The sequence below is a fragment of the Acanthaster planci genome, linkage group LG04 (genome assembly GCF_054643075.1).
Source record: "Acanthaster planci isolate LZ-2023a linkage group LG04, COTS_SCS, whole genome shotgun sequence".
NCBI classification, from domain to species: domain Eukaryota; kingdom Metazoa; phylum Echinodermata; class Asteroidea; order Valvatida; family Acanthasteridae; genus Acanthaster; species Acanthaster planci.
The window spans coordinates 19,516,649-19,538,268 of record NC_141780.1 but is presented as its reverse complement, the minus strand read 5'-3'; the positions used below and the strand labels follow the sequence as shown (position 1 = coordinate 19,538,268).

Here is a 21,620-nt window from a genome sequence, read left to right as displayed (position 1 = left end):
TGGCACAGTTCGCTCCGAACTCAGCATTAGCTAGCATTTAAGGAAACTTGGGCATACTCTTTCGTTACTAGCTTTACGCCAACTTATGGCTTAATGAAAAGCTTGAAACCTCTCAGGCTGCGCACGCCCGAACAGTACCGAGATGAAGGACGGATCGAGAGCCAAGTTTTCGGGGGATGGGCAAACTTGTTTGAGGGAAAAATTTTGGAATTATTCGAGTAACCTTTTACGGCTTATCTATCTTATCTGAGTCTTCAGGTGAATATTTTTAAATCTCAGGCTGATTTTTGACCCAGTCCCTTTTTTAGTTCTCCAGTTACTTTCCTTTTTGGGGGGATATTTTTAGAAGAAATAAAAGATTTTGTTGTTGGAATCAAGTTTCAGTTTCCGTATCCATATTCTTTTAGACTTCTTGCGACTCCTCCCTTTTTGATACTTTTGAAAGTTTTTTGCGAGTTCCCCAAGTGTTTTATTTTCTTCAAGTCTCTTCTTTATATTTTATTCTTATTTGACGTGTGCCATTTTTCCCCGTTACACAATCCGCATTAATGATTTATGCAGTCAAAGCCTCTAGTTCGTCCTTTTCTTTGCACACCAGTTTCTCCTGTTTTTGAAGTACCGAATACATGGAATTTTCTTTTTGTCGCGAGAAGTTTCCATCTACCCTGTGTCAAGGCCACGTGCGTTCTGCGGTATTATTACCGGTAGCCGGCAGCCGGCGGGGAAATGTGACGTCATATAAATTCTCGGCATTTCTACATCACATTTCCGTGATAACGTCAGTAGGCTGTACCCAGCGAATTTGTGTACGAACCGTTCATGATGCGCCGGGAACCAATCAGTGAGTAGGAAGCAATCGAGGAGAATCATTTTGTCCAAAATGGCGGAAGGCGGTGGACCTCCCGAACTTCAAGAACAGAAGACGCAAATTTGTGAACTGCTTAAGACTCCACTGAAAAAAGGAGACACATGGTAAGGATGAAGGGAAGTTGCAGTAACGAAATGGTCGTGAAAATGTTTTTTTGAGCTACAAAAGAATGTTTTACAATGAAACACCGGTTGAAAAAACGTTAGCATGGTTAGCCATCACTACAACATGATGTTACACAGACATGACAGACAAATGTTTACATATTAAACAGGCCAAAAGTTTTTCATCCCGATCCTTAAAGTTCTCAAAATTAGGTCTCGCAAAGCCATTGACTGAAAAGATTATCTTGAACTGAATGGAACATTCTTGGTCGTAATCAGATTTTCTTTTCTAAGAGTAGGCCCACACTTAGTAGAAATTAGAATCGACTGTAGTGCGTGGGTGTTTGTCATCATGGTCATGTTTGTACGGCCTAGTACAAGAACAGGTCATCCCATGCATGTGCATGCCAACTCGTACCAACCAACTTGCATGTGTTTTGGTCAACTCTTACACCGACCAATTCGCAAGTGTTTTAGTCTACTTTTGCACTGACTAACTCGCACACTGACCAACAACTCATGCACTGAAACTTGACATGTCGTTGGTTTTTTGTCTGAACTCTGAAGTTGAATGACCAGAAAACGGTGCTTTATCATGTTTGTGGGTGACTGGATTACCTGACGCCTCAAAAACTGCTTGTTTCAGAACTACAAATTGTAAAAACTAATCCATATACAAAGAATAGGGTCACGATTTAACATTGAAAGTCACAAATACAGTGTAATCAAGAAATGCAAACAGGCCTACAAGACAGAGCCACTTGTTTTACTATTGTGGCCTGTTATTGCTAAGTTAAAATTTAATCATCAAAAAACATTTATATAACAGAACTCATTCTACCAGACTAGGTGGGAGTCCAGTGGGAGGGAAAATCCAACATAGATGTGTAGAGGGTAAAGGCAGCCCAACGGCATAAATTGTATTGAGTTGGTGGATGTAGGAGCTGGTCGGGATACCAGGTGCTCGGTGTACCAGACGGTCGGTGTACCAGGTGGTCGGTGTACAGGTGGTCGGCATATGAGTTGCCACGTACGAGTTGGCGCCCATACCAGATGACCAGCATTCATTTGTACCTCAAATCATACATGCCTTAGGCCCATACCATCATTCATGACAGTTGGCAATTGGCCCTACTACCAAGTCTAAACCGGACAGACTGACACTAGATACATCAGTTTCTTAGTCATGATACCAACCAGTCCCAGTTGTTTTCCACTATAATCAAAGCCCAAACTCCAGGATGAAACTGGCTATTAAACCACATCATATACATGTACGTTTAGAGTGCATACTTAGGCCAACACTAGCTGAAAATATCCAGTACTAGGCTCATGATATGGGGAGATATGCCAGTAATGGTAGAAGGAACTGTAGTATTCTCCTAGTAGTTAAGACTTTAGGGCTGATATATTCCATTTTGGTCAAGGTATCAAGTTAATATTCTCCAGTTCAATGGAGTAAACATTTATGCAGTTCAGTTCAAAATTAACATTTATTTCCATACTTTTCACAAACTGAAATAACAGATCACATGGAACTCCCAAATGAAAGAAGGTAATTGTTGAAACAGCAGTGCTTGCTTGAAATCATAAACGAGCAATGATTCTACTACGAAGCAAAGGATCCAATCAAGATGCAATTTTGATTGAGCTGACCCCCTCCCCCAGCCCCCAAAAGTGACATTTTCTTGGCAACATGTGTGAGGAGCAGCCATTCAATTTGCTGCACCTGTTAAACTGTACAAAAATAGACGATGGATCCCAGACCAAGTACTGAACTACGGGGCTCTGACCATTCCAATCCCATAATGACTCAAATAGGTGTTGCCAGCAGCATTGAGGTACCAGCATGTGCATCCTTTGGACAGTACTTTTCTTTGCGGGCTCGCAGCACAGTGACTTTTTCGTGATGCAGTGTGAGCATTCTCTGCTGTGATCATCTCTGTGGAAAATGAATGGCACAGAGTGCTCACATTGTATCATATTGTATCACTTGTGCAGCAAGCCTGGAACACCAAAGCCGTACAAATGGCAGGCACGCTGGTAACCTGATGCTCTAACGAAAACAACAAAAAAGTGTACATGTACAAACATTGACCATTACATGAATAATGGACTACCATCCAGTCATTGAGGACAGACTGTACAAGTATTGGCTTTATTTTTGCAGGTACCTTCTGGATAGCAAATGGTTTAAGCAGTGGAAGAAGTACGTTGGTTATGACAGCTGGGACATGTACAACCAGGGTAATGAGACCAGCAATCCAGGCCCTGTCGACAACTCTGGACTCTTTGCTGGTAAGCTTACCCTCTTGTTGGTTTTAACCCAAATTATTTGAGATGCTCCTATTCAGCCTGCATGGGCTGTCCCGTGAGGGCACCAGAAAAAAAATCACAAACATATACAATAGAAGAAAACCAACTCGTGGTGAACAGTTGATGTTAGACGTACAAGTTAAACCAAAGGGACAAGATAAGACCAAGTTCAAGGACTCGGGTGAAAAACAGGGAGAAACTTAGGTAGATGAGAATATGTAGTGTATGGACCACTCTCGTTTTGCCTACAACTTGTATGCACAGCCAAAGTTTGCAGAAATATCACCTTTGAGTTGGTTTTTCGATTTTGTCCCATTTCGTTCAAAATGGACATTAGTCGCATCAAGTATAATACGATTGTATTTTCTGTTAGTATTTAGTGGTGTGTTATTATCTGGTATTCTGATAGCTGTGTAGGAATTATTGTTTTACTTTTGTACTTACTGCCAACCATTGTTTAGCAGCCACTTGTAGGAAGAACATGACTATGACGTCCAAAGAGCAAATCCTATAGAGGGAGAGATGTAAGTCCGATGGCTCTCAAGTAGTAACGGGAGACGACACAAAATGGGCTGATGATGTACAAGAATGTGGCCCAACAAATGCCATGATAATACTAAACCCAATTTTATCTTGGTGTGGACAAATTTAGTTGTTTTTGGTTGATCACCAACATCAGATTTTCTCTGTTGGATTGTGTTTAATTAGGCAGGTTGGACTTTGTTGATTCTAGTGAACTACAGAGCACTGTGAATGGAGATCTCTTAGTGTGTCTGAAAAAGAATAAGGTCTCATGGAAAGACGGCGTAGCCGTCCAAAATCAGATGCACGGTTTGAAAACCAGATTTTTTCCCTAAGATATCGGTGTCAATATTGAGATATGTTAGACATAATCCTGGCATGATTTTCACCAACAGCTGATTCCACAGACAAGCTGAAAGAAAATCTGATAGATGACTTAGACTATGTCCTGCTGCCCACTGATGCGTGGGAAAAGTTGGCGTCGTGGTATGGTCTCAAGCCAAACCAGGAGTCCATCATGCGCAAGGTGGTGGAGTACGGAATGTTTGTTAAGCACTGCAAGGTAGAGGTCTACCTGATGGAACTCAAACTGTCTGAGCATGGCAACCCGGAGAAATATGTGTCGCAGCAGTTCAGCAAGGCTGATACAATAGGTGAGTGCAAAGGGACATGACTAGGTTGGGGTTAAGGTGGGGTTAGAAACCACAGGTTACGGTAGGTGAGTGCAAGGCCACATGAGAAGGATGTTGGGTAGGGTTAGGTAAGAAAACATAGGTTATGACACCCAGTGTGTGTGTAAAGAACATTTTGCACACTGCACTTATACATGCCTGATGGCGTAAAATATACAGTTGTAAATTTGCCTTGAAGGTGGCGTCCATTCAACCATTAACTCATGCTCATGAGCAACTCAACCAGCAATTTCAGCAATTAAAGGAGCATTTTGGTTTCCCTGTTCTCATCATGTGAGGGTAATGTAACCAGTCAAAAATGTTGAGTATAGTGCCTAACATACTCTATAATCAATGCTCGTTGGGTGTCTTGGTGTACATTAGTTTTATGCACTAGTCTATATTAGTGAACCTCACGAGCCTATTTCAGCCAATCAGGATAAAGAACTCGTAAGAGGTGTGATGTGGCTTGGTGACTGGGCAGTGTATAAAGTGTAAACACTGGTTAGGGGAAAATAAAAACATGTTTAATTGTGATTGGTACAAATGAAGGATTACTGAATATTAGCACCTCCATGCAATTGGTCCTAAGGAGGATGTTGATTGCCAGTTGAAAAATGCTCTCAATTGTACCTATTTACCTAGTTTATGCCTTCAAGGGTACCCTTTTCCCAGTGTTTGGCTTCAAGGGTACCCTTTTACCCAGTGTGTGGCTCCAATTGGTACCGTGATACCCAGTTTGTGGCTTCAAGGTTTTCCATTTACCAAGTTTGTAGCTTCACTGGTACCCATCTGACCAGTTTGTTTCTCTGAGAGTACCAATTTACCTTGTTCACACGTGGAGAGAAGCAATTTGTGGGACAGTACGATGAACCAGTGTTCTGGTTTTATCACATTAGCAATAAGACAGTGTGATTAAAACCATAACCAGATGAGTGCAGCGCGTTGGAAATTGTTGAGTAATTGTAAAACTTTATTCAGGAAATCAGTGGGTTACATGTATTCTCACATCCTTGGATGCATTGAGAGATTCTTTTGTCGTATTATCATAGTGTTGTATGTCACTTTACATTTCTGGTTAACTTTTTTCATTTCATTTGTTTCATTTTCTGTTCTGTTTTCTGAAATACACTTTACAAAATCTTGTGCGGGTGGGAATTTCCTCATTTTTTTGTTTTGTTTTTCCAGAATTCCCATATGTGCACCTGGTTTAGAGATCCGGCAGAGGGAACTAAAGCAAAATGCTTTTCTTTCAAAAAATTTTGTGAAAAATTCCGATTTGCCGATATTTTTATATTGCAAATACCAACATGATAAATGTATAAATACCACAAGAATGAGTGTTATAACACAGTTTAGGGAAGTGTCTCGTTATTACTAAAGAAAAAATGATTTCTTGTAAAGTGGGGAAGGCAAAATACGTGTAGAAGAGAAATAAACTCTGTATACTTTCTCGGAATGCATTGACATGGAAAGATCTGCGAATGCGTACATTCAACTTTCAGCCCGATATTTCCTGAAACACGTTGTGGTATAAAGTTTGAATGCTGGAAACTTCCTGCCATAGTGTTGATTTTGCGTCCGGCATTATATACATGTGTGTGGAGTTGAAGACGTACTTGCACCTGCCAAATTCACTTGTAATGATTACAAATTAACAGCAGGTACAGCTGACATGGTATGTAATATGAACCCAAATGTACATCGGTCAGGAAATTCTCCGCAGCTGAAGAACAAGGATCTCATTCTTTTGAACAGTTTCCAGTGTCATACAAATATACGTGTGTCTATAAATAAATCCTTAGTTAAGGGACAGTCATTCTTCAGTGTCATTGGATGACCCGTATGGTATGGCTGGCATGTGCTCATCCCTGATTGCACACATATGGCACGGCAGACAGCCTGGATATATATCTGAATGTATGGTTGTGTACGTAGACCTGAATGTACTTATTTTATGTTGTTGGCTTCACCTGTACATCCCCATGTACACCGTATGTAGGTCTGGCAAAACATTTACTAGAGGGATAGGGCCGTAAATGGACCACTCTTGTTGAAGTATCCCATTCATGCTGAATAATAAAGTCTGGTTCGCTGAGTTCTTTAAATTCATGTGAACATAACAGACTAGTTTGAATTCTCCTAGACACTTGCTATACGTCGTGATTTGGGGCAAATTTTTGCTTAGTTACATTAGAGAGGCCTTGCACTAATACACTGTTTCCAATGGATAAGGGCCCAAAGAACCAGTCCATTCCAGAGATGGTGGTCACTATGCGAAAGCTTGTCCCAAATCTCGAGGTATAGCAACAGTGTCTTTCGTCTGGGGAATTCTAATTGTTATGTTTATGTGCAATCAGATATAAACTCATACCATATTTCATTCAAATGTAACTCACAAATGGCTTATTCCCTCTCAGTCATCTGTACCTTTGCAGACAGCAGGGCAATGGTATAAATAATTCTTGTGAACCAAAGTGAGCTGTCTAATTGCCACATCCTGATCAAGTGGAACTTCAACACACGCATGTACATGTACAGTTTTGTTTTTTTTTAAAAAGGTCAGGGTTGGGACCCAGTTATTCACTTTGAACCATGGGGGGGTGGGCTTCCCGGATAAAAACAATTCCTGTAGACCTTCATAATGGATGTATCATGTTATGATAAAAGTTGTATCTTTCTTTTGTGATCTGCACCATCAGAAACCATAGAAAAAGCAATGAGGAAGCTATTTGACATTAGCGACGAGAGGGAGACAAGAATATGGAATAAGTACATGAGCAACACCTACGAGCATCTCAGCAAGAAGGAGAACACGGTGCAGGATGCGGGGCTGTATCAAGGACAGGTTGGTGGGAGGATGGAGGGGAGCAGGTGCTCTATCTGAACCTGGTGGCTTATGTCATCTGATGGCATTGGGTAGCGTTCTCAAAAGAGTTGATATGGAACAAATCAACCAGTTTGCACTACTTCCAAACTAACATGATTTACCAAAGATGTTTTTCTGTTGTTTGTGACTGCTTTCTGTGCTAAGTTGAAGTTGCCGGTCAGTTGAATGATGTCTTTATCCTAGCGCCTGTGTGTGGCCTTTTGGACCCATTGCGCTTGCTGTTTTCAGAAATTGCTCCTTCACAAATCAATTGTGTGGTAACCTACATCAACTTGAATATGCGTAAAGGATCAAATAAACGGTTTAACCCTTGTTGACCCGTCAAATTCCTCTAAAATCTAACAAATACTTTGGGGGAGGGGGTTGGAAGGGTCCAGTACTACAGGGCCAAAAAAGCATTACTTTGCTTATGTAGGGGGTCGATGTCTGGTGTTCAAGCAAGGAGTCTGCGTTTGCTTTACAAGGCAATGTTGGATTCTGGAGGATTATGGAGCGCTTTCTAGCAGTGTACCCACTCAGAGAAATTTGGGTCGAGTCACTGAAGTGTACTGTATCTGGATGCCTCATTGCCAGGTTCTTGTGATTGAGCAAAAGAATGAGGATGGAAATTGGCCTCGGCAAACACCCACCACCTCTAGCTACAGTAGCACCAAAGACTCCAAGTTTATCTCCAGTGCAGCCTCCCCTAGAAGGTAAGATGCACCTCACGGTCCTGGTAATGATTTGTGAACTCTGTCACTGAAGCCAACTTCAGTAAGTGACACCCTTTGAAATTAGGTTGGAATTTGACATTTGATAGTGCCAGCTATCGAGCCTTAACTTTGGCTCCATTGTTTGCATTATGTACGATGAGTACAGACTGTTTGTTGTAAACCTGTTGCTTTTTTTCTTCGGAACTTATTAAATACAAATTGTTGTGAGGAAAGATTGAAAATCAGCCTGTAGCAGCTTTCTGCATTATTAGCCTCTTGGTTTTGGCAGGGTTGCTATCTTGAGAAGATATTGCATGCCAGGGTCAAAAATAAATCACCGTGTGGTGAGTCACCGTACTTCAAACCCTTTTGCCTGTTTCTAATCCAAGCAGGGTCAGTTGTCCGAGTAGACAGTCTTTAGAGTGACAAAGTGAGCTCAATGGATGCTTAGGAAATTAGACGTTTGACCTTCACAGCTGTCACCTTTTACTTGTTCATCTAGAAGGCATTAAAGGCGCTTGAAAGACAAACATTCTGATCAGTGGATTACTTTTTGAGGGTTGGAAGCATCAGTCTTAACTCTTCTGGGCAGACAGGGTTTTAACATTTGTGACCCAACTTAATAACAGAACAAGTCCAAAGTCACCAGAGATTCTTCCACCGTGGAAATCTGTAGGAACCTTCAACATTTTTCACCCACATGATGAAAAGTTTCGTCAGGATGCCAAACTGAGTTACGAATGAAAGAGCTCAGTGTGCTCTTCCTGATGTTAACTGAGACAAACTTAAGACTCAGTATGCGGGATCTGGCCACATTTGTTCCAAGCAGACTTCTCCCAGCAGCGGTCAGTGCATGATCTGAATGCTAATTAGGAATACTCTCTCCGCTAATCGCTCTCAACAGTACCCCATCCACCTACAGTTCCTACACCAGTGGCTCCTTCTCGGGTTACAGCAGCTCCAACTACGACTACAACAGCAGCAGCAGCCGGTCCAGCCTGCAGCCCGGCCTGTGTGGGCTGAGCAACCTGGGCAACACCTGCTTCATGAACTCAGCGCTGCAGTGCATGAGCAACGTCCCACCGCTCACAGAGTATTTCCTCAGTAAGTACGGTGTCCATTTACAGAACTTGACTGCGTGAGAATCAAGCACCATTTTATCCCCCAATATTCTATAGACCTTGAGCACGAAGCTGCCAGTTTCTTCCAAATCTGTCAGATGGTTGTGGTAGATTTGGTAGGATTGAGGAAGAGGTAACCTGTTAGTAACACGGGGCTCAATGCCTTTTCGAACGGAGGTACAGAGATTGTACCGTTAGGTTTCCACACAGTGGAAGGTTTTAGCAGGATCTAGGAAGGTCTCAAGAACGACTATATTGCAAGGAATGCTCTTGCATAATTTGCCTGTGAGTTTAAGAAATGTTTGCACTCTCGTGAAGAGTGCTTTAGCCTTACCCTCGTGCCTGTTGTTTGTTACAGCTGAGGCCTACAAAAAAGAGCTGAACTCTAACAATCCCTTGGGTATGCACGGAGAAATAGCCAAATCCTATGCTGAGCTGATCAAGCAGATGTGGTCGGGGTCGTACTCCTACACGGTGCCTAGAAACTTCAAGGTAAGAGGCGAGTTCTATTGTAGATCTGCAGCATGTAACCCTCTTGAATACAGTTTGGCATCGTTATCATTGAAGCGGAGACAATGTGAGCAAATCCCAAAATATGGAGGGCCTGACGTTTCGATCCTAGCAGAATCTTTCTCAAAGGCAAAATTGAAAAGTCAGGCCCTGCATATTTTGAGATTTGTATTTTAGGTCACTGTAGTCAGCAAGCAGTTTGCAGCAGTTTTGTATTACAATGTGAGCGAGTTTAAATGAACATTGGCATTGCTGAAGAGATCTAGTTAACAAGAAAGTCATTTTGGATCCTGTGCCCTGAATCTGTCATGTTCAATGAAATCTGTTATATGGGGGGGATGCCATAGTATTTGGGTTCCAAGCCTCACTTTCATTTTGTTTTTAAATGTGACTGAAAATGTTCAAGCGTAATTTTTCACAAATATTAAGTTATTCTAAACTTGTAAACTGGTATGAATCTGTAATGAACTTTTATTTTGTTGCTATTGTTTTTAGTTCCAGGTTCCCAAACTGAAACTTTTGCCTCACTTTCAATTCAAGATGACTGACACATAAATATAGTCTATCCTGCAGTGGCTTGCATACTGAAACTCTGAGGCTGTTTGGCTGTGGATCTCTTTACACTGAGCATGCTTCTCACTCTGATAACTGTTTCATATACATGTAGTTGTGTTGAGCAGGGTTGCTAGCCAAGATACTGTTGGGATTAGGTTTAAATACACCGATGTTCTGGCCAACTCAAATCATTGGGGTTAGGTTGAAACACTTGTTCAGATTTGATTTGTTCTTGCAATGGAGCAGTTTGTTCAGTGCACCGGTACGTCCTTGACACTGTTGATGCTGACTTTTTGCCGTAGATGCAAGTCGGCCGTTTTGCACCTCAGTTCAGCGGGTTCCAGCAGCAGGATTCCCAGGAACTCCTGGCGTTCTTACTAGACGGTCTCCACGAAGACTTGAATAGAATCCAAAAGAAGCCTTATATTGAGATGAAGGAGAGCAATGGCAGGCCAGACGAGGTCAGTAGTATGTCAGGGCAATGGCAGCAGTATATTGACTGAGAAGGTATATTGACCTGCTCTAAGGGGAATAGTGTCACATTGAGATGAAACAGACTACTGACAGACGTGATGAGGGTTTGTAGCCTTTCAGGGCAGTAGCAATGGTATATTGGCCCAGAAGATATCTCAAATATTTTCAAGGGAAGAATGTTTTCTCAAGATAACTTAAAATACTGGAAGACAGAAACTTGTGGTTTGAAGCCTGTAAAGGTTATACATATGTTCTTTGTTATATACTGAAACATTTTGGGGGCAGGCTGCCACACATTCCAATGTGCCGGAGTTCGCTATACCAAATGACTACTATGCTGAACATTTTGTTTAGACCCTGTCACGTTCACAGAATTATTTAGTGGGGATAATTCATCTTTGAAACAGAGATATAGACCCTGGAATCGTATGATTGTCTTCCTAGATTGTTGCCAAGGAGTCGTGGGACAACCACTTGCGACGGAACGACTCTATCATCACCGACCTCTTCCACGGCCAGTTCAAGTCTACCCTGGTCTGCCCAGAGTGCAGCAAGGTGTCAGTGACCTTTGACCCTTTCTGCTTTCTCAGCCTGCCCTTGCCAATCAAGAAGGAGAGGTCGATGGAGATTGTCCTGATTCGGATGGATCCCAAGTGCAGGCCTCTACAGGTGGGATAAAACAGCAGTAACGGTAAAATGATATCACACAGAGGAACGTTAACCCCGATCGTTTGGCTCATAGTTCGAGAGATTGGTACACTGCCACATCAAGCGATCCTGTTGCTCGAGAGACGAGGTTGAAACGTGAACAGCGCGACTCTGACTTCACCAACACAAATAATATGTCTACCAATCATTCCCAAGCAGGATTCAGGTTCCTCGTCTTTGTAATTCTGCCTTCAAACAAGTCACATGACTCATACAAAAGGATAGCGTACAGCCATAAAAAAAGCATAATTCCCAAATGTTTTTCTTGTGTAAATTAACCTCTTCAGGGAGTTTTTCCCATCGAACACCTGCTCCATTCCTGCTATCTGAAAACTTCATACCTCAACTGCTCAGTCGTATCTGGTGTCTTTGTTTCTCTCATTCTGCGTTTGTCTTTTATACCCAAAAGCTTCAGTCTTTAACTGCTCATTCCTAAGTCTGTGTGTTTTGGATACATAGATGAAAGTTGTCGTCCCCAAGTTGGGCGTCGTAAGCGACATCTGCAGGGCTGTGTCAAAGATCACCAAAATCTCACCAGACAAGGTAACACAAAAAGACGCTGAATTCTTCAACAGTATTTTTTGACTGGTACCCCTTGTATTGGTCACCAACCAGCCCTGTCTTTTGTGTTGATTAGGAGATGCTTGCGCATCAATAGGATTAATCAATATGTTAGCTCCGTTTCTTCTTACATCAATGCTAAAAGATTTTGTGCTCATTCAGTTGAAAATTTGTCATGCAAATCCGTTCCATTGGTATGCACTAAGAAATGTGCATGTGACGTGTCAGCCTTTGGGTATCCTAAACAGGGCATACAGCGTCGTTGTAGTGCTCGCGCTTGAACTTGGGTACTTTCTTATACTCTCACTCGAGGGAATGCAGTGGACAACCACACTGCTCTTATACCCAAGGGTTTGTTTTTTTGTTCATTCTTACAACACCAGCGCTATCATCAGTTCCTGCTCAGACTTCATTGGTCATCAATCCCTAACCACTGGTTTTGCCTTTCGCTCTTAGATAAGTTGCAGTGAGGCAATATTATGAAATATTACAAGCATTTGTTCAATTTTTCTCTGTTGTAGATGGTAGTCACTGATGTCTACAACCACCGTTTCCATTTAGTATTTGGATCCAACGAGCGAATCAAAAGTATTACAGATAAAGATGATATTTATGTGTAAGTATGTGCCAGTGATTTCAGTGGGTTGATATTTGGGAGTTTATAAAGCTGGTTTTTTTCCACTTCCCCCAGCTTTCAAAACCTGTCCAGTTTTCTTCAGTGATGGCCTGCATGCAAGTCGGTCTTCTACTCTGGTTGACCTTATCCGCGTTAAAACCAATTTACAGAAATGATTTTTTTTTTCAGATTTCCAAAATTAATGACCTTTGGTGATTAGGAAAATTTAAGAGGTTCATGACCCTGATGTTGCCAGAATATCTCTCAAACACAGCTGAGAAAGTTCAGCCTTCTGAAATCAGACATTTAAAGGAGGTTTTTGTAATCCGAACAAGCAGAGATTGTGACATATATGAAGTACATTTTGTCAGATGATTACAGTGCTTGCCATGATGTTATCCAGATCAGTTGGCTTAAGTTTAACCCCGGTTGTTGTTTTTTATTCCCAGTTATGAAGTACCTGTCAGTGTAACAGATGAGCCTGAGGTTATCATTCTCCCTGTCTACCTCCGAGAGAAGAGGTCAGAGTACTTTTATTGTTGTTTTAAAATTGTAGGCCGAGGGCGAATATTGTTGAGTCAATTTGATGGCCATCCGCAACCAAGTAGAGTCAGTACTGTTGACCAAGGACTGTAGTAGTAACCTGTGGACTCACAATAATCCCAAAGTGTTGCAAAAGACGGACACTTGCCTGCGCTTTCTGGCCTGCTTGAGCGCATTCCCATCTTGTGAAGAAGGCATGGATTTATGCACATTCTGTTGAAATTATCTACTGCGCCCCATTCTTGCCGCCTATTGTACATATGTGACGTTTTCGCTATCCCTTGTGATGCCACCACTCAGTACATTACTTGCGGAGTTTGTCAGTTTATTTCTAATTGCTACCTCAAGAAGATTCTGTTTAATAGAAAAATGGCTTTCTGCATTTAAAGTTTGTAGTTTCTACTGAGATTCTAACGTTTGGCCGGAAGGGGTTTGCAATACCTGGCGTTAATTGTTAAATGTTAATTGTGTGAATTCTGATTTTTATCGTAGCTTGAAGAACTCATCATACACCTGCAGTCAAAACAGTTACAACCTGTTTGGACAGCCCATGTTGGTGCCAGTCCCGAGGAAGACGATAAAATATCCAGAGCTCTATCGAATCATGCTCAACAAGATGTCGTAAGTAACTCTTAATACTATTTGGCCGAGCCACTCACAGAAAAACGTGCCCACAAGTTTGTCTGTTGGCACACAGGAGAACGTTTTATTTGTGCATTTAGACTTGTTCTGGTTCTTGAATTTAGTTGGATTTAGCAGGATCCAGGTTCTTCTTTTACATTCTGTTGGATTCTGAAGGGAGTTTTGGCATTCCGGGCATTCAAAGGAGCAGCAGAAGTTTAAGAAACTCAAAGAGTTCTGTTTTTATTTTTTTTTAGGAGGTACGTCAGTATACCAGAAAACGGTGGTTGGACACGCAGCGACAAAGAAGGAAATGAACTAATTGAGAACGGGGGTAAGTTGGGTGAGGCATTACCAAGGATTCTCCAGTTACAGATTGTTACCATCAGTTTGTTCAAAGAGCATGTCATTTTCTAATGTGGAAATTTGGTACGCGTGGGAACTGAAGGGGTCACTGTGTAGCTTAAGAGCACAGTGAAGGATAGGTCTTTGGGACTACAACTTTGATGGAGTCAGTTGCAAATCCTGGATTCGGGATTCTGTCAAGAATCGACCTCGAATTTTCCATTCCGAGCTATCTTCAGGATCACACTCCTCAAGTTGCCATCGTAGCTCGCGTTGATAATCCTTGAATAAAATATTGCACCACTACATTTGTTCACTTTGAAACCCGTCTCGCCTCGCACACCCTGTGCCCGTCCCTCCTCCCCTCGCAGAGACAGAGATGGACTCTGACTCCGACTCGACGCCGGACAACAACACGATCGAGGAGAACGAGAACCTCAAACTGGAGGAAGACGAGGGAGAGGAAAAGAGGCCACTGGGGCTGTTTGGCATGACCCTGGTCAACTCCTATGGCAGCGCCGAGCTGTCCAGGCTCAAGGACGACGGCAACCCTGTCAAATTCACAAGTAGGTCCTTCCCCTTATGAAAACAGGTGCTAAGCCTTTCATCTGTGGTGGGGAGTTTGGCATTTAGAAAAGGGCAGATGCTGAGCGTTTCTGGAAAATGGAGGTGAAAACCTGATTATGTGATCAATTATTAAGTAATCACTTGAGACCAGAAGAAAAGACAGGATGGAAGACATGGTATTCCAAGAATCGAAAGGGAGTATGGAGGGCAAGTTTTTTGTTTAATTTATTTTAAATACTTTATTTCTTTTTAGCTAAACATGCTTTTGCCAGTTAGACAAATTTTTGGCATTTTTTTTCACTTCTGCTGTAATATTTTCAGTGTATCTGAACAGTTTTTCTTAAATGTGTGGGTTGGAACTGTCATTAATTTTTTAGCATCACTTCTTTTGCAGGTCGATCATATGTGGCATTAGACTGGTATCCCAAAGCTAAAGACAAACTCTACAATGATGAAGAGGCTGAGGTAAGACCCTGCTGTCAGTCGAGTTTACCTCAGCTGAAAATTAAGGAAAAAAGCACTGTAGAGCTTCTAGGTGTTAGTTGGTGAGTGCTAATTGGCCTAGTGCTGGCAGTAGGCAATCAGAATTCATAGCAGTCAGAACAATTTTGTGATTGTTACAGGCGTATGACATCCACGAAAGCATGAACTACGTCACGTCTCGCAGGCAGCATATCGACCTGAGCGATTGCATAAATCTGTTCATCACGGAGGAAACGCTAGAGAAAGAGGATTCCTGGTGAGTGACAAGGTCGACTTTTCCAGTAGAACCGTCGAAGAGGGAAAGCTGCCATCCACGTTGGCACCTTCCTTGAAAGAAGTGATTCAAGTACCATAAAGCAAGAGGCATAAATTGGACTCTAGTATGGACCCCCTCTCCAAAGAAAAAAGAAAGTATCATTTTACAAATGAAATAAAAAGCTTTGAAAAACTTCTAAAAAGTCATCTTGAAGTGGAAGTTAGGTGTTGGTAGTTAGCTACAGTTCAGTTGGCGGTGTCCAGGATTTTGCAGCATCCCGTCGACAAACTGCAGCATTGCTCGGCATTTTTTTCTGTGCAGAAAAAAACCAGAAGTTTTGCAGACTTGAAATTGGAGGTATTTCTCAATTTTGTTTTGGTTTCCATTTCCATTTCAGGTATTGTCCAGCATGCAAAAAGCACCAAGAGGCTACCAAGAAGTTTGACCTGTGGAAACTTCCCAAGGTTCTGGTCGTGCATTTAAAACGGTTCTCCTACACTCGCTTCTGGCGAGACAAGCTAGACACCGTGGTTAACTTCCCTCTCGAGTAAGTTCACTCACTGGTTTAGTAACTGCAGAACACTACGTCGGGTGCCCGGCAAAATCATGCTTTTATACGTCCTTTTGCCGGGAAGCATGATCATCGCAGAAAAAATGTTCCCGGCAAAAGAAATACACTGTCTTTATTTAGTAAAAACAGATATAATTTACCACAAAATCAACACAGGCTGTACAAAAAGCAACCTTTGAACAACTTATTAAAGGACTTGGGGAAATTTTTTGTATTCAACTTTTTTCAAAGAAATCTTCACATTTCATTAAAATAAAATAGTTGCACTCTTACTTCCTTTTGCCAGGAATATTTTCTTTTTCAGTGATCATGCTACCCGGCAAAAGGGCCTAAGCACTTGCACCCTTCTGCCAGGCATACGACGACTTTGGCAAAACAGTTTCACCACCGTCACTGAAAGCTCACGAGAAACATTTTTTCCTGTGTGCTATGATTTGTTTAGAAACTCACAGACTCCTCATGTAAACCTTTGGACCAATTTCGTATAGAAAAATGCACCTGTCATCCTACCTTGTTATTTTTTTAAATTCAGTGCAACGGCACTGAGTGATCGCAGACTGCTATGTTCTAAGTTTGTGGCATTACTTGTGCAAGGATTCCTAGCCACAGAGTGTGTAAATGTGTCTGAATCACATGGCTATGGCTGGCAATCACATGTCCAATGTGGAAGCTGCAAGATAGTGGCTACAATCCTCTTTAGACTAATGTGTTATTGCCAGCCATAAGCAAATAACATGGAGACAGTCTCAATTTCATAAGAGCTGACCGGTGTTGTGGATAAAAAAGGCAAAGTCAATTTGGAGAGATTCCTAGATTCAGGGTTTGATGGCAGTTTTGCTGGAGCACCAATATGGGAGGTCAGAGGTCCCAAATTGGAATCCCCCTTGAAGTGACAATCGTTTTGTTACTTCAGTCAAACTAGGACTGCCATGCAATCATATTCCCTGTTTTTGATCGCAGACTCTGCTGTTGTCACAGTTTCATTGTCACATGGAAATGATCTTCAGGAAGTTTTCGATTTGAAAAGCAAGTTACTAACCTAATCCTAGGCCGACCGAATCACTGACCATTTTGTTGTCTTCATTCTGTCAATGCAGGAAATTAGATATGACACAGTATGTAATCAACCCCAAGGACGGCCCCTACTTGTATGACTTGGTGGCCGTGGCCAATCACTATGGAGGTCTAGGAGGTGGTCACTGTAAGTACATCTGCGGCTTGTATTTGCTGAATCTCAGGTCCCTTTTAAAATGACAGAGATAAAGAAACCTGGAGTCATTCTTGTGATGACGGAATTCGGTCCACTTCCAGTGGGAACATGGGTGTATTCTGAGTTTGATCCCTATTTGCTGGCTTATCCAAGGTTGGGACGAACTTGCTGAGGCACAGGTTTGCATAGGACAACTGGTGTTCCCAGGTTTCCCACATGGAAACAGTGACCTGCCTGGTCTCTCTGAGAATTCCTGAAATGCTCCTTATTTTTGGAAATAGTTCAAATAGTGGAGTAGTAGATTCGATTGAATGTTTTAGATGTTGTGGCGGGTGCTGTAGGCAAGTATGTCTGGTAGGGTATAGTCCAGAACAGATCATGGTGAAATTGAAGCTCGCTCACTGTGGTAGTGTAACCCAGTCCCTTTGTAGAATTTTGCCCATCCCAAACCCGTTCCTTCATTTTCTGCACAGATTTTTCATATGCAAAGAACGTCAAAACGAAAAACTGGTACAACTTTGACGACAGCTCCGTAACCAGGGTAGACAGTGACTCCGTGGTGGTAAGTAGATCTTTCATGCATGTCAAATAATATGTCAGTGATTTCTAAGTTCCTCCGAGAGAAAAAAAGGTTTTTTTTCTCTTCCAACTATGGTGCTCGGGGTACTGCATCATCACTTTGGAGGAATTGTTTTGGGCTGTTTGGTGTTTGTTCAACTCTCAGCTTTTCCAGACTGCAAGAAATTTGGTCATAAGATAATGCCCTGCTTATTGCATGGACCTCAAATCAAACACAAAGAGTATTGGTCTTTAAATGGAGCTCATGAGTAACCCAGCAGTCATTCAATTGCATTCTCCAACTCCATGCGGAGTCTGTGCCAGTCAACGTTTGGCATCTTGTTGTGCACTCCATGTGGAGGGTATTGGCACTTGACGCTGATAGAGGATATGGTTCAGAGGTTTGACGTGTGCTTTTGGTCTTGTACCTTGTAGACAAAAGGAGCCTATGTACTCTTCTACATCCGCAAGGACCCCCAAGGGTCAGCCAAGTCAGGGATCCCATCCACTGCCCCTCAGGCCAGAGCCGATGAGGACGGTGACCTCAGCAATGGTGCAATGACAAACGGTCAGCAGTCGTCCAGCGGGGATGCCTCGGAGGACGGGGATGACATGGACACCAATTAAAATGCAAGGGTACCAGGGACATTCGACCCCTGTCTTGCCAATGCATTGTTGGTGTCAGCGTCCTTAACATCACCATACATGTCGGCATTCACACCGCTGGTTGTGACATCGAAGAGGTTCGCAGAGCAGAGCACTTATTTATTGAAGTGTTAAGAGTTGTCAAATATCAAATGCAAACAATATAAGACAATTGTCAATTTTAAAATCAAATCTGGCAAACTTGTGTGTCCCTGTGAATCACTTTCCGATATTAGCTTTCCTTTTACTACACGTTAAGAAAAAACCTTACTCTTGATCCGTTTTCAAGGAACATGCCTTTCAAATAAAAAAGTAATACAGTGAGCTGAGTTTTTAAAGTAAATAAGAGAAGCGATCTTAAGTATCTTTAAATGCGGTGTTCCTTTTTTAAGCTCTGGAGTAAATGCATTCAGCAAATAATTTTACAAGATGCAAATATTGCCGAAGAACAAGCAAATATTCAAGTATTACCCTGTCACGTTTTTATCTTGATTTCTTGGGAGCTTTGGTCCAAATTGTGCACATGTGTGACATTGTGGACACCGAATCCACTAACTGCAACATCTGCTCAAGCTACTTGCTGTGATTTCGTGACGCAGGCCGCTGCATCAGTGTGAGACAGAGAGCACCCCCTGTTCCCGTTAAAAATAAAATTAATCTGATCTTAAGCCTAGAAACTTTTTATGCGGTCCACTTTGTCGCTTTGTCAAAAAACAGTCGCCTTTTTCCTGCAGAGTAAGCTGTTGTCACGTGTCAAAATCCAGTCTGCCAAATTTGGCACTGCCTTTTTGTGTTCCTTGGCGTTGTAAAATGAGCACACCATCACTCCAAGAGCCTCTGTACATAATATACATTCATTGTAAATGCTCAAATTAATTTAATAGCGGTAGTCCATTTTCACCGTTGATGATAGTCACTAATTTGATATCAAAACATTTCAATATCAAACGAATGGTGTGTGTATTTCTCAGCCGTAAGAGAAAGCCTACAGCATGTTGTCTGTGTATCATCATTAACAAAATTTAATAACAGCTCAACATAAACACTATAACATGCTGTTTATCAGATGTACCTCTGGAACTATATGAAGATATAATTATACAGGGAGATGTAGAACTTAACCATTCTTGTACTAACTACGTGTAGCTTGCATTCAGACTCCAATATTCACAGTAGCTTTCCTGGTCAGATCTTAGGCTGTGTCCGAAACGGGCTTCCAGAGCTACCGCTAGGTCTATTGTCTGGGCGTCTCCACGCATTTCCAATGGAGCGAAGACCTAGACTTAGCTCTAGACAAGAGATTCGGATGCAGTCTAAGAGACAGTGCACGTGTATACGTTTTCAATAAGTGCTCCACTGCATGTATATGACCATTTTACTACACGGGAACTAGGTTTGGGTCTGGGTTTGGTTCACGGAAGGGGGGCGGGTGGTAGCTGTCAAGGGGTGCTAAACAAGTGTCTGTTATTTTTCTCTTCTTGGCAGCCCAAGGGATTAATTCCACCCCCCCCCAATCCATCAGTGGAACTGCACCTCTTAACACTGTTTAACCTCAATAAAAGGTCTAACTTCTTTAAACTTTCAAACAGTGTTACCATTGGAGATGGGAACATTTTGATTCTGTTAACACTCAACATTGTGCATAATGTTGATGAAACAAAGTGCATTTATCTAATGTTTACAGTGGTAACACCTTCCGTAGTTGTGACTCCAAAATTCCAACCTCCTCACGTTGCATGACATATATATATGTGAAGTACTTCACCAAACATGGCCTCTCCTACTTCAAAGGCTGACAGCGGCTTGGCATCCCCACTTTACTCTGTAAAAGAAGTGCATGATTTGCTGAGTAGTGTTACATGTTGCTCAATTATGAGGGCTTTTCCTCGCCAAAAAAAAACTACTAGGAATGTCAGAGCTAATGATCCTATGCCCCTTAGGACTGAGATCACTTGTAGTCCCTCTTCTACAAGAACTGGTCGTTCTCACATTATATGCTTTGAAATGGAATTAATCCACTAACTTGAGAAATGCTGCTTCTGTAAGCTTCAAGCCCTACTTGTGATATATGGTGAAACTGAGATTGAGTGTGTGGCACATGCTTTTTTATAAAGGAAAAAAAATTTTATCAAAAACCAAGCCTCGTGTGGATTCTATTCCCCCGTGGCATGTGTGTGGCAAGACTCCACAGAGAAATGACTTACGCAAAAGTTGAATTGTGGTATATTCTTTGACTAGATGTCTGGTGACCTTACTTGAACTTCCTAGTATGTGTTCTCTGTTCAAAGCAACTCCCCAAATGTACGAGATTAAAATTCTGACTTATTTTAGGAGTCTGTTTTTATTAAACTGCAGAGGAAAAACCTGTGATATCAAAAAGATTTAACTTGCTCTGTGCTTCAAGGGTATTTCCAAAAAGACTTTTTTTACATTGCAGTGTAAGAGTACAAATTTGATCTGTAGCTCCTTATGTGTTGACAGTGGTATCAATGATCATAGGTTGTTAACCGTAGTTTTCAAAGAAACTTGGAAGTAAGGAGGGAGTTTCAGGGATTTAAAACATAAATATGCAAAGTGAGAAGAAAGTGAAAGCTGAAAAATGTGTACAAAAAAAATTGTTCAATCTGGTCAAAATAAAAACCCTCCAATCCCTGGCTTGTGAAGTTTTTTCAATAGTAACAGTGCATTTTTGTCTTTAAAGCGCACATATCCACCTCTTCTGGTGTTCAGGGCATTACATGACCATTAGGAATTGTGCAAAATCTTCATAAAAGTTCTTTTATACCGACGGCTATTTCTGTGTGTTATACATGCAGATGTTTCGTTCACCCATTAGCTGAATGCGGAATGGCACAGTTTTCAATCCAAGGTCTTCATTTTGACAATTCTCGTTATTTAACCAATCTTTCTTTTTCTTCAACATTTAAAGTGTTGGTTACTTCTTCTTTAAGACAAAACCAAACCAGGCTCAGTTATATTCGAGAATGTCTTATATATTAGAGAATGGCTGTGATGGAAATTAAATTGATTTTCAACAATTAATGTAAATTTCTAGGTATGGGTTTTCTTTTTATTGAGTTGGATGAAGATTTTGACTGTGTTATTTATGGTTGTAGAAATGTCATCGTCCACAGTGAGCACACTGTGCTGGGAATTTTGTGTGAATTTGTGTAAATAAAATGTTAAAATTTGTGATAAAATAAAACGTATAAA

At 41.6% G+C, this 21,620-nt stretch overlaps 1 protein-coding gene across 1 annotated transcript; it reads left to right on the top strand.

Moving 5' to 3' along the window:
• The first annotated feature begins 806 nt into the window (after positions 1–806).
• On the top strand, positions 807–21,620 carry LOC110986450 (ubiquitin carboxyl-terminal hydrolase 15-like). The gene is made up of 21 exons (XM_022248320.2): positions 807–972; positions 3,143–3,270; positions 4,206–4,463; positions 7,184–7,329; positions 7,945–8,063; positions 8,968–9,167; positions 9,543–9,676; positions 10,552–10,710; positions 11,168–11,392; positions 11,891–11,974; positions 12,514–12,608; positions 13,058–13,129; positions 13,644–13,772; positions 14,030–14,106; positions 14,489–14,683; positions 15,079–15,149; positions 15,308–15,423; positions 15,821–15,970; positions 17,092–17,195; positions 17,678–17,766; positions 18,198–21,620. The coding sequence occupies exons 1-21, from the start codon at positions 881–883 to the stop codon at positions 18,387–18,389; spliced, it is 2,835 nt and encodes a 944-aa protein (XP_022104012.2). The 5' UTR covers positions 807–880; the 3' UTR covers positions 18,390–21,620.